General features: G+C 43.5%; 1 protein-coding gene across 1 annotated transcript in view; it reads right to left on the bottom strand.

The window, feature by feature from the left end:
• LOC134793359 (uncharacterized) overlaps positions 1 to 15,326 on the bottom strand; it is a 34,877-nt gene that overhangs the window by 1,655 nt on the left and 17,896 nt on the right. Inside the window, exons 16-20 of the mRNA XM_063764921.1 lie at positions 11,576 to 11,725; positions 10,924 to 11,060; positions 9,630 to 9,730; positions 5,140 to 5,278; positions 2,055 to 2,131 (exon numbers count right to left, since the gene is read on the bottom strand). Of these exons, the coding sequence (XP_063620991.1) occupies positions 2,055 to 2,131; positions 5,140 to 5,278; positions 9,630 to 9,730; positions 10,924 to 11,060; positions 11,576 to 11,725 (604 nt within the window). The remainder of the gene's footprint in view (positions 1 to 2,054; positions 2,132 to 5,139; positions 5,279 to 9,629; positions 9,731 to 10,923; positions 11,061 to 11,575; positions 11,726 to 15,326) is intronic.

Raw genomic sequence — 15,326 nt, 5'->3', positions numbered from 1 at the left:
GCCTGGTTTTCGACCTATCCAATTTCTTTGTCCAATGTGCTTTTTTGCTTTAATGGGAGAGTGAGACGCACTTACATTGGACAAAGAAATTGGATAGGTGGAATACCACCCTTAGGAACATTCAGTAAATTAGACAATAGTATTAGGTCTTGGGTTTGTAAATATCCCAAAAATTATACGAATATTTATTGACAAGTTATTTTAAGAAACAATGAAAAGAATCAAACGTCAAAATCTAATGAATAGCAATTAACTTCAAGTACCGTTAATTCCAAATTTCATTTAGATTGTGTGAAAATACATATAATGTTTAATTATTATTTACTTACTTAAAATCGCTTATCATAATAAATTAAAAGAATTACACTTATCGTGCATCCACCATGCTTCATTATTAATTTATAGATCAAAATCCTACAATTTATAATTTGAATACATACATGTACCTAAATAGTGCATGCCGGATTTAATGGTTTTTATATTGGCGACACGCATAGGCGTAACTAGGGAAGGAAAAACAGTCTCTGTGAGCTTTTTATTATCTTATCTGAAATTTTAATTCGATATAATTTTTTTTGATCATCACAAAACCCTGGTTACGCCATTCGTAGTTAAATTAAGACAATAAGTTGACTTACATAATTACGATAGAAAATACAGAATAAGTTTTTGTTATACTTCCCTATTTTGAGCAATACGCTTTCTACCCAAATAATTTTGAAAAGAGTCATAATATTTTTGAAAAACTGTGCTTTACAAACTAGGCCTTATTGTGATAAGAGCGTCCCGATACGTAAAAACGGATCCTGCGTGCCTATGATAGTCGCGCTTTAATCGTCTGTATTGCCCGTAACATTTAAGCGCCAATTGCACCATCCCACTAACCTGGGGTTAACCGGTTAAACCGTTAACCCAGTGTTATATTGTAGTGGTAGCCATGGTAACACTAGGTTTAACCGGTTAACCCCGGTTTAGTGAATGGTGCAAGTGGCCCTAAGTAAACTTAAGTTTACCTGGGTATACCTATGTATTACCCAAGCCTTTTGGCTAAAACCCGAAAATTGGATCAACTTTAATTTGGGTAATGTTAGATGTTGCATCATCACTTCTGACATTACCCTCCCAGTGTTGGGTAGGTCTAGATGTATGCGGGTAAACACCGAATACAGATTAATGTTGTTTATCGGACTTTACCCAAAAGGCTTGGGTATATATAATACTAGTTATACCAGGGTAGATTTGAGTTTAATTGACCTTCTAACAATACCCGTAACATATACATACGAAATAGCGATAACACTACTAAGCTTCTATAGGCCTGTTGCGTTTGAAATACTTTAGGATGTTACGGAGCCTTTCTCTGTATCCTCGGCAAAATGATCAATTCCATTCACTGCCTCAGAGGAGAGATTCAAACTGCCGGCTTTGGGACACCGGGCCACCGCTCTAGCTCACGTAAAATGACTGTAGAAGCACAATAAAACTATTCTAATGAATTTGTGCCAAAACTATATCCGTAACATCCTTTTTATAACACGTAGAAGAACTATGTGGTTACGTCAAAGCACAGATATTTTTATTTCATCAATTCTCTGCTTCGATGGAACAGTTATTACCTTGGAAACGTGCGGACATTCCGTTACCTGATTGCGTCCATATACAAAATATACCACTAATTACTAAAACAATATTTTTGTAAGCAGTGTGGATGAATAACGGTGAACCTTTTAAACAGCTGGTTTAAATTTCAACTTTCTTCCTTAAAAGTCAGTTTAACGTAAACATTACCTATTTTGTACCTTGTTACGATACACATAAAGTCCATATTACTACGAGTAAACATATGGTTGGGCGGCATGATTTTAATATCGACTATTTTGTTTCCGCTAGAAAAGCTACAAGATTAAAACAACATATTAACTTTAAAATACATGTGCTGAATTATAATGGGCCTTTATAAACACGACATTAGGAACTAGTAAATGCTATAAATAAAATAGCGATGGGTTTCCACATTTTACAGAAGCTCATACAAAACAGTAAAACAAACTTACATGCGACACAATGTTGGTGGTGACTCTCTCCTGAAGGTCGTCTATGTCTGCTACGTCACCAGTCTTATCAGGCTTTTCTGTAAAAGGAATTCTAATTGAACCTCACTATAAGCAAAGATACATTGATTGAGTAAGACGCGTAAAATCTAAGACAATTTCGTGCTTCGAATTTGACAGGTAAACCAGATGGCGCTATCCGGCTCGAACGTCGGTCCTCCAGGCTTGTCTTCCTCGCCGTTCCCCTCGATCCATTCAGCCTGTCATAAGATGGAAGGTACAGTCTGTAGTGTGTACGTACTGGGTAGTTTCATGCGAGCCCCGCAGAGCAGCGTGATGGTGTCGAGCAACGTGGCGGCCATGTCCGGCTCGAACGTCGGCCCTCCAGGCTTGTCTCCCTCACCGTTCCCCTCGATCCATTCAGCCTGTCATCAGATGGAAGGTACAGTCTGTAGTGTGTACGTACTGGGTAGTTTCATGCGAGCCCCGCAGAGCAGCGTGATGGTGTCGAGCAACGTGGCGGCCATGTCCGGCTCGAACGTCGGCCCTCCAGGCTTGTCTCCCTCACCGTTCCCCTCGATCCATTCAGCCTGTCATCAGATGGAAGGTACAGTCTGTAGTGTGTACGTACTGGGTAGTTTCATGCGAGCCCCGCAGAGCAGCGTGATGGTGTCGAGCAACGTGGCGGCCATGTCCGGCTCGAACGTCGGTCCTCCAGGCTTGTCTCCCTCACCGTTCCTCTCGATCCATTCAGCCTGTCATTAGATGAAAGGTACAGTCTGTAGTGTGTACGTACTGGGTAGTTTCATGCGAGCCCCGCAGAGCAGCGTGATGGTGTCGAGCAACGTGGCGGCCAAGTCCGGGTCGAACGTCGGCCCTCCAGGCTTGTCTCCCTCGCCGTTCCCCTCGATCCATTCAGCCTGTCATCAGATGGAAGGTACAGTCTGTAGTGTGTACGTACTGGGTAGTTTCATGCGAGCCCCGCAGAGCAGCGTGATGGTGTCGAGCAACGTGGCGGCCAAGTCCGGGTCGAACGTCGGCCCTCCAGGCTTGTCTCCCTCGCCGTTCCCCTCGATCCATTCAGCCTGTCATCAGATGGAAGGTACAGTCTGTAGTGTGTACGTACTGGGTAGTTTCATGCGAGCCCCGCAGAGCAGCGTGATGGTGTCGAGCAAGGTGGTGGCCATGTCCGGCTCGAACGTCGGTCCTCCAGGCTTGTCTCCCTCACCGTTCCCCTCGATCCATTCAGCCTGTCATCAGATGGAAGGTACAGTCTGCAGTGTGTACGTTTCATGCGAGCCCCGCAGAGCAGCGTGATGGTGTCGAGCAACGTGGCGGCCATGTCCGGCTCGAACGTCGGCCCTCCAGGCTTGTCTCCCCCACCGTTCCCCTCGATCCATTCAGCCTCTCATCAGATGGAAGGTACAGTCTGGAGTGTGTACGTACTGGGTAGTTTCATGCGAGCCCCGCAGAGCAGCGTGATGGTGTCGAGCAACGTGGCGGCCATGTCCGGCTCGAACGTCGGTCCTCCAGGCTTGTCTCTCTCACCGTTCCCCTCGATCCATTCAGCCTGTCATCAGATGGAAGGTACAGTCTGGAGTGTGTACGTACTGGGTAGTTTCATGCGAGCCCCGCAGAGCAGCTTGATGGTGTCGAGCAACGTGGTGGCCATGTCCGGCTCGAACGTCGGTCCTCCAGGCTTGTCTCCCTCACCGTTCCCCTCGATCCATTCAGCCTGTCATCAGATGGAAGGTACAGTCTGCAGTGTGTACGTTTCATGCGAGCCCCGCAGAGCAGCGTGATGGTGTCGAGCAACGTGGCGGCCATGTCCGGCTCGAACGTCGGCCCTCCAGGCTTGTCTCCCCCACCGTTCCCCTCGATCCATTCAGCCTCTCATCAGATGGAAGGTACAGTCTGGAGTGTGTACGTACTGGGTAGTTTCATGCGAGCCCCGCAGAGCAGCGTGATGGTGTCGAGCAACGTGGCGGCCATGTCCGGCTCGAACGTCGGTCCTCCAGGCTTGTCTCCCTCACCATTCCCCTCGATCCATTCAGCCTGTCATCAGATGGAAGGTACAGTCTGGAGTGTGTACCTACGTACTGGGTAGTTTCATGCGAGCCCCGCAGAGCAGCGTGATGGTGTCGAGCAACGTGGCGGCCATGTCCGGATCGAACGTCGGTCCTCCAGGCTTGTCCTCCTCGCCGTTCCCCTCGATCCATTCAGCCTGTCATAAGATGGAAGATACAGTCTGTAGTGTGTACGTACTGGGTAGTTTTATGCGAGCCCCGCAGAGCAGCGTGATGGTGTCGAGCAACGTGGCGGCCATGTCCGACTCGAACGTCGGTCCTCCAGGCTTGTCTCTCTCACCGTTCCCCTCGATCCATTCAGCCTGTCATCAGATGGAAGGTACAGTCTGTAGTGTGTACGTACTGGGTAGTTTCATGCGAGCCCCGCAGAGCAGCGTGATGGTGTCGAGCAACGTGGCGGCCATGTCCGACTCGAACGTCGGTCCTCCAGGCTTGTCTCCCTCACCGTTCCCCTCGATCCATTCAGCCTGTCATCAGATGGAAGGTACAGTCTGTAGTGTGTACGTACTGGGTAGTTTTATGCGAGCCCCGCAGAGCAGCGTGATGGTGTCGAGCAACGTGGCGGCCATGTCCGGCTCGAACGTCGGTCCTCCAGGCTTGTCTCCCTCACCGTTCCCTTCGATCCATTCAGCCTGTCATCAGATGGAAGGTACAGTCTATAGTGTGTACGTACTGGGTAGTTTCATGCGAGCCTCGCAGAGCAGCGTGATGGTGTCGAGCAACGTGGCGGCCATGTCCGGCTCGAACGTCGGTCCTCCAGGCTTGTCTCCCTCACCGTTCCCCTCGATCCATTCAGCCTGTCATCAGATGGAAGGTACAGTCTGTAGTGTGTACGTACTGGGTAGTTTCATGGGAGCCGCAGAGCAGCGTGATGGTGTTGAGCAACGTGGCGGCCATGTCCGGCTCGAACGTCGGTCCTCCAGGCTTGTCTCCCTCACCGTTCCCCTCGATCCATTCAGCCTGTCATCAAATGGAAGGTACAGTCTGTAGTGTGTACGTACTGGGTAGTTTCATGCGAGCCCCGCAGAGCAGCGTGATGGTGTCGAGCAACGTGGCGGCCATATCCGGCTCGAACGTCGGCCCTCCAGGCTTGTCCTCCTCGCCGTTCTCCTCGATCCATTCAGCCGCGTTCTCGAGCACCTGTATCATGGTATAATATAGTGTTAGCTACAAAGTCTGCAAACTGCTGACTGACAACGCAACGCGACCACCCGGGACCCCTTTCTCAGGTAGCGAGGACCGAAACTCAGCCTATTTGGCCGTAGACGCTCGCTCGAATTTATGACATCGTACATAGTTATTCGTTACATACTGGTTCTGAGATTTTAATCTTAAATTTAATTCAAAATTTAACTAGTGGCTCTGTGAGCTGTAGACCTCGCGAGCTGAGCTTAAAACTGAGTAAATGTATGGCTTCGTTGTTTAGAAGAATTTAGAGAATCTAATTTGACAATTAAAACCTTAACTATCGAACCTGCTTACAAAATTCGGGAATTGGTTTAGAAATGCGACCAGTAGAGTAGAACAGATGGACATACGAAACAATTTTTGGCTAACAGGCCAATTCAAACGTACACTGATATCAGAACGACGTCTAACTGATGTCATTTAGTTATCGTGCATTTCGCTGGTTCTTGTCCGTACATGTATTGGCGCAAGCGAGACGCACGATGACTACTAAATAACATGATAAAAATATCATTCCGATGTCAGTGTACGGTCGGTGCCCCAACTTAAGTATCCACGTCGCCATACTAATTGTATAGAAAAGTGGATAGAGTTAGATAGCAGTGCCAATGTTATTTGTGCCAGTGTCAAAATCTCTGCAGACTTTTCTTGGTCTAACTCTACTTATGTTAGGGAACCAACATTACCTTTTAATTAGCCTGTAAACTGCAACTGAGAAGCTTCGTGCGCGTTTGGTTTGCCAGTCTTTTCAGTCTTTGTTCCTCCTCGAGTCGCAATAGAAGGAGTTTCATGGTTTTAATTTTAGTCGAGTAAGAATTTAAATATCTAACTAATCTAAATTCTAAAGAGAATAGATTGTATAGGGGACGTGCATGAACTATAGGGGGCAGCACAGGAGCCGTCAGATCTTTGGCGCGAAGCGTAGATGTGTAGTTTATGATTCCGATGTAGCCCACAAGATGGCAGAACCTACTATGCACAAGAAAACGTACCTACGAGAACGGTTGATGGTAGCACTTGCTTTGGCAATGTAAGTACATGTGCACATATGTTTCCGATTCAGGCCACAAGACGGCAGGCCCTCCAACGCGCACGGTCCCTATAGGGGGCGTGCGTGAACTATAGGGGGCGGCATAGGAGCCGTCAGATTTTTGGCGTGAGGCGTAAATGTGACGTTTATGCTTCCGATGTAGCCCACAAGATGACAGAACCTATACTATGCATAAGGAAACGTGTCGCCATCTAGACGAGCATAGAGGCCAAAGGTATGGCGCCGTATATTCAAGAATCAAATTTTCTTTAAAGCGCAAAAAGCCATCATTTCTTGCAAAAATTAAACGAATACGCCTGGCCCGCGCTTTTCAAAATAAAATAATAAAATAAAAAAACAACAATTGATACGAAATTTAAGTATAAAAAAATACAAAAAGTTGTGTAGCAGCATACAATTACTGGGGATGGAACCAGGGACCTCCCGATGCAAACAAAAAAAGCGAACGTTTGCAAAATGCGCCATGATAGTTCTTACTAAAGCTGACGAAATTTAGCTACTCATTCTCAAGTAAAAACGAAATATCTAAATACCGCCAAAACCAGCGATACAAATTTTCTGAATTTTTGGGCATTTAATCTATAAACATATATCAAAAAGAAAAAACTCTTATGATATCGATACGATTATTTGTTTAAGCGCTAGGTATCACGACTCCGCCATTTTTAAAAATTTCCAAAAACCGGATTGACAAAAAAATTTTATTTAGTCATAGAATCTGGTCACAAAATTTCATGAGAATCGGTTAAGAATTGCGACCTGTAGAGGAGAACATCCGGAAATACAAAACTAAATATCTAAATACCGCCTAAACCAGCGATAATTTTTTTCTGCATTTTTTGCTATTAACTCTGTAAACATGTCTCAATAAGAAAAAACTCTTATGATATCGATACGACTATTTGTTTAAGCGCTAGGTATCACGACTCCGCCATTTTTAAAAATTTCCAAAAACCGGATTGACAAAAAAATTTTATTTAGTCATAGAATCTGGTCACAAAATTTCATGAGAATCGGTTAAGAATTGCGACCTGTAGAGGAGAACATCCGGAAATACAAAACTAAATATCTAAATACCGCCTAAACCAGCGATAATTTTTTTCTGCATTTTTTGCTATTAACTCTGTAAACATGTCTCAAAAAGAAAAAACTCTTATGATATCGGTACGACTATTTGTTTAGGCGACAGGTATCACGACTCCGCCATTTTTTAAAATTTCCAAAAACCGGATTGACAAAAAAAAATTATTTAGTCATAGAATCTGGTCACAAAATTTCATGAGAATCAGTTAAGAATTGCGACCTGTAGAGGAGAACATCCGGACATACGAAAGCAAATTGCTCGAGTCAAAACGTAGACCTTCGCTACGCTTCGGTCAATAATGTACTTGAATTTTTTTTTCCTTCACAATAGGGGCGTGTTCAGATATTAGTGAGCACCTTGGCCGCTCCGATATATTTAATGGCGACTGTACAATGACTGTACAATGTGCCTCAGAACGGATACGGGTAATGGTCGCACTTATCTAGTACGTGACCGTGACAATCGCTCGGTATTCTAAAGTGAGCTTTGTTCTGTCTCGTGCATAACGCCATCCATTAAGTGCCTGCATATACGATAAGATAAAATACATTTTTAACTTTGTTGCATAGAACGGCAAATGCATCGGACTTAATGCTATTTATGCAGACATTTAAATTTTTCCTTTTTTTTGCGATTTGCGAAGTTTTAAGAGTCTATTAGGGCTCATTTAGATGATGAGAGAACTCGCAAGCGAGTTTCATTACATTGCGGGTTTTAATCGATCGGTTGAATTAGACGTAACCAACAGTCCGCAATGTAACTAAAATCGCATGCGAGTTCGCGCACCGTCTAAATCAGCCCTTATGCTATTTCTATCCGGGAAGATTTTTAACACCCTTTAAGTAGGTGTACAATACATAAAGTACATGTTTGAGACTTTTTTCACCTATTTTACCGTAGCGTCGAGACTATGTCGAAACTTAGCAGATTTTAATAAATGAAGAATTAATCGATTTGTGTTTATTGCTCAGGTGATATAAGTACCTATAGGCTAAATTATTAAACCGATTTCTGTAAAGAGGTAAGGTAAATGTACTGGTGCTCGACGCGGTCCCAGTACATGTCATCTTGAAACTTAAGTCATTGTCAATAGAGGTGACAGCAAGGTGTCATCTATTGGGCATTAGCGTGTCGAGCACTAGTACGTTTACCTTAATTCTATACTCAAAAAAATCCGCGCAGATTTAAAAAATAAAAAACAAAAAGTCTGACTCGTGAAGGATTTGAACCTCCGCCCTCCGATGGTCAAATGCAATTATATATCGGCGCTCTAACCTACTGAGCTAACGAGTCACTACGAGAGCGCTTCAAATTTACTATACCATGCCGGAAAATGACGTCACAGTCAGTGCGAGCAGAGTGTTTTTGCAGATAATATCTATGTATGACTAATGTTTGTAATTGTAGCAATGTATCTTGATACTGTGCCAATTTTAATAACTGAAGTGTCGATTCGTTTCTTGTTTATAAGCTATAATTCTACATTATTAATCGATTTCTAAAAATGATGAGGTTCTATATGCATAAGAAAACAGTAGACTAGGCGTTTCTTTAAACTTTTTCATTATATTAATATGTATGTGGATCCGATTGCGCCACATAATAAATAATAGTACTACCGTACAGAAATGACACTTCCTACAAAACCGAAGTTTGACAGAGATTCAGGACGAATCATGCTGTCCCTTTCTAAAGAATGGCACTATCCATTTCGGCTATTTGGGGTTGTACAAAATTCAAGTGATTATCTTATCTGTGATCGTGCACGCAAAAGGACGTCAAGTTGTGCCAACCCTAATAGTTGCGCGGAGCAATGCTCAGCCGAGAATGCTCGAAGGAGGAGTGTCGCCCCACTGATTGAGCACGTCGCTCCCATGAGCGAGCGGGACATCGCTATATAAATCCATAGCACTGCCTCGCTCACAAAGAGCGGCGTGTGAATCCTCATCAGTGTGATGTCGGCTGTACACTCTCGTCGAGAGCCTCTCGCCAAGAGTCTCGGCACCGCTCCGATCCAATCGGAGAAGCGCGAAACGAGACAAGGAAGAGCGAGACGGAAAGGGAGCATGTACACACTCGTTCTCGGCCTGTCTCGGGGTCTCTCGACGAGTGTGTACAGCCCGCATGATAACTGCGTAGGGATGTAGGTATAAGATAAAGTATAATACCTCTCGCGCTAGTCGACATTGCACGTTCAGCTTCTGGACGATGGAGAATCGCTGCAGCATTACGTCGTAGATCAGCTGGCGCGCGTCGAACGATATACTCTCTGGAAACAATAGTCAAATTATCACTTAGTGTCTCATTTAGACGAAGTGAGAACTCGCACCCGATTAACGCTACAGCAGGCGTGGCTCACTCCGCGATTTCGTCGCGTCGCTACAAGTACATGCGGCCCACGCCAATTTTGGCGTCTAGCCATAGTAGTTGCCGCACACCGCTATAGAACGGACGCCTGCTCGCGCTTGCGCCACCTAGCGGTCATATCTGTCGTAATAGACGCGTTTTGTTAGAGAATGAACCTTCTGTATCTAGATACTATTAATAATTCTGTGGCTACAGACTAATAACAGTAATAGCCACAGTGACTAAGTCCTCACGACAAGACATCACCACGAGATAGGAAAAACTCATTTACGCGCGAATTAAAGAAATGGCTCCTCTCCCTTGCCTTTTAGTATAGTAAACAATTTAATTTAAGCGGTTTTGAATATTTTTTTTCTATTCTATTCTATTTGACATTGAAATAATTATCGTATGGAATAAACCTAATTAATACTATGCTTACAAAATGTAAAAACTAATTTGACATATTTATAGTACCCGAACTGTAACAATAATAAATGCAATTTTCAACCAAAAGGGTACTTATTGTCGGTTGTCAATACGGCGCTATTTCCATATAGTTTCGATTTGAAATCAACCTTATTGACAACCGACATTGCCCATATAATCTATCTAACGTAATTTCAATTTTGACCTTCATGTAATATTATGTAGGTAATGATATTATAAAATTTATAATATCATTATATAAAATTTATATGTATAATATAAATAAATGAGCATGAGTAATAAGGTGTAACGATTTAGAACAATTTATCAAATGCCCTAATGTAGGTAACGAAGTCCGCATGCGACTTCGCGCTACTTCTATAAGGTACACACAGGTCTTACGACTGTTACAATGCCGAGACCTTTTACGAATGCGTGGGTAGTACGAGTAAATTTGTCAAAACAACTGTAAATTTTGGATCTGGGATGTATAGCACGCCGTTGCAGGAATCAGCAGAATGATATGTACCTGATCGGGAGCTGTTGTAGTGCTTGATGCAGTTGACGAAGTGGTGGGAGATTCAGGCTACGACATTTTTAAAAATGTCTTATAAAATACAGCCAAAATACGTTTATTTTTGCCCAATATGAAACGGAGACGCTTCGCGCTCGCTCGGTCAATAATACCTGATCGGGAGCTGTTGTAGTGCTTGATGCAATCGACGAAGTGGTGGTAGATGGCGTCGGACGTGAGGCAGCTCGTCAGGTAGTACTCGGCCGGCTCGCGGACGTCGGCGTCCGAGTCCGCCAGCAATGCGCAGTACCTGAGATGAAATCGTAGAACTACTATCACAGAATAAGTAATATTACAGAAAGGACACTTCCTACAAAACCGAAGTTTGACAGCGATTCAAGGTCGAATCATGATATCCCTATGGCACTATTTAGGGTTGTTAAAATTCAAGTAGTTATCTTATCTGTGGCCGTGCACGCAATGGGACGTCAAGTTGTGCCAACCCTAATCATTGCTCGGAGCAATGCTGAGCCGAATGGAGCCGAGTTTGCACGAAGTCAGGAGTGTCTCTCCACTGGTATTATGTCCTGGGACGGGAAAATGGTATAACGTAAGGGTCACAGCTACTGCCTGAACCTGGGTGTGCCCGGTTTGTGTTTGCACAAACCTAGCTGGTCGACATTTTTTTTACTTTTTAAGCCATGTCAGTACCGGTAGTACAGCGGAGCGCCGGAGCGCCGCCGGGGCAGAGACGTTGAGGCACATCGACACGTTGCCTAGCAGCGGCTACACTATGTTGGTGTATCTGTGGACACAGCCTCTCACCGGTAGTACAGCGGCGGCCGCAGCCGCAGGAAGCCCGCCAGGAGGAGGCGAGTGAGCGAGCGCGCCGCGGAGCGCCGGAGCGCCGCCGGGGCCGAGACGTTGAGGCACATCGACACGTTGCCTAGCAGCGGCTCCACTATGTTGGTATATCTGTGTGGACACAAGCAATTTAAACTATACGGTGAAAAAAAAAACAATGTATTTCCGCATATTTGATTTCATGACCATTTCACCAAACGGTTTAAAATGTATTGGAAAGAACCCTATTATGAATACAAAACTCTTAGGGGGGAACGTGCACTACCTATATTTTCAATACGGGTTTTGAGAAACCTAATACAATGAAACATTTATTTTTAAGGGCATTTTTTAAAATATGGCGTGCCAATGTTTTTTTTTTCTACATATAGGTACCTACACACAGCTGCAAAAGTGCATACCCATTGTATAAATAGGATTCATTCATAAAGTGGGTATGCACTTTTGCAGCTCGCTGTACAGTCAGCACCAAGTAGATAGTGACAGCCAAAGTGAACAAATACATCGGAGCAAAAACTTATCGCTACTACGGTAACAACGGTGTGTTGCGATATATTTGGTTACCAATGGCTGCCACTATTACGAGTACCTATAGCTATTTGATCATAACGCTCTTATTAGACATGTTATCCTCGTAAGACCCAGCATATAAAGTTTTTAAATTTTTTAATTTGAACCTTATTCTATAAGCAAATAAAAAGCATAAGCAAATTGGAACTATGTAATTTCGTTTGTTTTAAAGAGCAATGATACAAAAGAATTGCTACTTTATTTGGTTCATGAAAGGTTCAAATTAGATTACACGATTATGTACATTGTAATGTACATTTAGTCTCAGGAGGTTAAGGTAACGGGCACAAGTAGCGACGCCTCCTGTCCACACTGTGGTAAGGAGACAAGCTTACACTAGCAGAATGTACATGTTATGTATGCGGCACCGCGATATAATACATTCGGTAGAGATACACTAAAAGAGAGCGAATTAAAGGATGTCGAACAATAGAGAAATATAGTAAGACAAGAGTGCTCACTCCATACATCAGTTTTGGTACCAATACGACTATTATTTTCATAGTCGACATCTAGCATCGAATAGCGGAATTATCAGTACTGCTACTTGACAATAGATGTAGCACCGACCGGAAAGTATTATGTTGTTGAGCATTAGACTTTCCGTTCGGTGCTACATCTATTATCAAGTAGCAGTACTGATAATTCCGCTACTCGATACTAGATGTCGACTGAAAATATTAGTCTTTTTGGTACCAAAACTGATGATGGATTGAGCAATCTATGTATTTTTTTCTCTATGGTCGAACTTAAAGATGTCCTTCTTCACTGTTCTGCAGGAAAAACAGAAGATTTGAGTATAATAGTGTAGGAATGCCGCCGGGACAGTGACCTGCAGCTCCAACTCCAGGGCTGAATGAACGCAACGAGCGATCGACAGCCCGTCTGTTTCCGACCGGGCGTCCCTTTTTTTTTGACGGAGTGGGAATCTATTTACGCACGGTGTGTGGGACTCGCCGCTCCTTATCCTTCTCTTGGCGAGAGGGGGGAGGACTTGGCCCTACCCACTAAACGCACTCCGGAGTTTCACCCTCTTTGCCGTTCGTGAGGGCGCACTGGGATCGATGTCATTCCACCACGGCGCCCTCAGGACATCGGCCGGGAGTCCCTACGCTACATCTACATCTAGATTATATTTCATGCTGACTGTACATACAGTGCTAAAAACGAAATAGATATTAAACTAATTTTACGGTCAACCTCACATGACTTTAAGTCACAAGCGCCGTAAAATTAACTTTAATGTTAGTACAACTCACGACAGATTTAAATTCGATAAAATAAGTATTAAAAAAGAAAACTGCGGAAAATTACCTGTTTATCTAATATGGAAATGGACACACAAAAAAATAATCAAAAAGTATAGAGACTATACATACATCTCTGTTATATTGTAGTCATTATTTATTTTTAACATTATTACAATGTAATGTTTACCCAAGCATTGTATTTACATGTTGCTATGTATTTTGTGGTATTATTCGTGTCACTATATGATAATACTGTAAATGTATTGTAAAAGAGACCCTGAGGCCTACTTTCAGAATATATTTTTTTATTTTAAAACCATATCATGGGAAATTAAACCATTAATATTTTTTGCTAGATTTTGATATCCATACTAATATTATAAAAGTTTAAATTGTTATTTCTGTCTGATACATTCTCAAAGCTAAATTACTGCATCGATTTTAATAACATTTCATAACTAGACAGCTTAATAAGTTAATAACCCTTGGCATGTCCAACCCCAACTTTTTTATACTAATAAAAAAAGTAGCCCATGTGCTAATTTATTTTAAAATACATATGGTACTACTTTACCGCCCTAGGGCGGGATTAAGGACAATACCTACGTGCCTATGACAAAAATTTAAAGAGCCATATGTACTGTAATACGTTGTAGAATACACGTGCGAATTTCCTGCTTTTCGCACTTGTATCTTAATGTACTATTACAGTACATATGGTGCTACTAGGCACCATAGGTATCCTAGGGCGGGATTAAGGACAATACGTGCCTATGTCAAAAATGTAAAGGGCCATATGTACTGTAAAACGTTGTATACAATACACGTCCCGTAGCTCTCCACTAAAATTAGTGTATACATGGCAGCAGTGCTGCCGAACCTGCTGTACTCATCTGAGACGTGGGCCTTTACCGTAAACATATACGTACACTGGACAGATTCCACCTTAAATGCCTCCGAGACATTATGAATATCAAATGGACGGACCGGGTCAGAAACACAAACATCCTGAGGCGCGCAAATGTCGGAGGCATTGAGGTGTATCTGATGAGGCGGCAGCTGCGGTGGTGTGGGCACGTGTCTCGGATGTCAGAAGACAGAGTGGCGAAGCGTATCTTCTTTTCAGAACTCCAGAATGGTAAGTGTAAAAGCGGTGGCCAGTACTTACGATATAAGGATGTTCTGAAAAGACATATGAAGAGATGCAAACTAGAGCCCTCTGACTGGGAGCGGAAAGCAGCGCGGCGGTCCGAATGGCGGCGCCTCATTCGTGATCGAGTTAGCGTTTTTGAGGCTGAACGCCGCAGTGCGCTCGACATAAAACGAGATGAGCTTAAGGCTCGGCCGCCAGCCTCAATTTCGTATAATTATATAGGTGGTGTGCTGCCTTGCCCAAAATGCGCTCGAGTATTTAGCAAGAAGATAGGGTATGTGAGCCACTTAACCCCTTACCGCATACGAAGCCATATATGGCGGATATGATATTTAACTCTATTGACAGCTATTAAAGTTTAAATTTCAACAAATATTTTTTATTATATGCAGTAAGGGGTTAAGGGCGCACCAGAGAGTGGATCAGCTACACTCTAATATCACGAGTTAAAAATTGCCTACTCCAGAGCACACAGTCGCTGTGGCCGAAATCGGTCAGGAGAGCATCATCATCATCATCATCATTACAATGCACGTGCGAAAAGGTAATTCGCAACTCGTGTCGATATATAACACTTCCTTCGGTCGTGTTTCAATTTATCGCCACTAGTTGTAAATTTCCTACTTTTCGCACTTGTATCGTAATACATAATCGTGTACTATTGAGAAATCTACACCTTGAAGAAAAAGCTCTATCCGATTTTCACGCGGATGAAGCCGCGTGCGGAGGCTAGTTTCTA

The sequence above is a fragment of the Cydia splendana genome, chromosome 1 (genome assembly GCF_910591565.1).
Source record: "Cydia splendana chromosome 1, ilCydSple1.2, whole genome shotgun sequence".
NCBI lineage: Eukaryota > Metazoa > Arthropoda > Insecta > Lepidoptera > Tortricidae > Cydia > Cydia splendana.
Note: the sequence above shows the minus strand (reverse complement) of the source record. Positions and strands in the feature narration are given on the sequence as shown.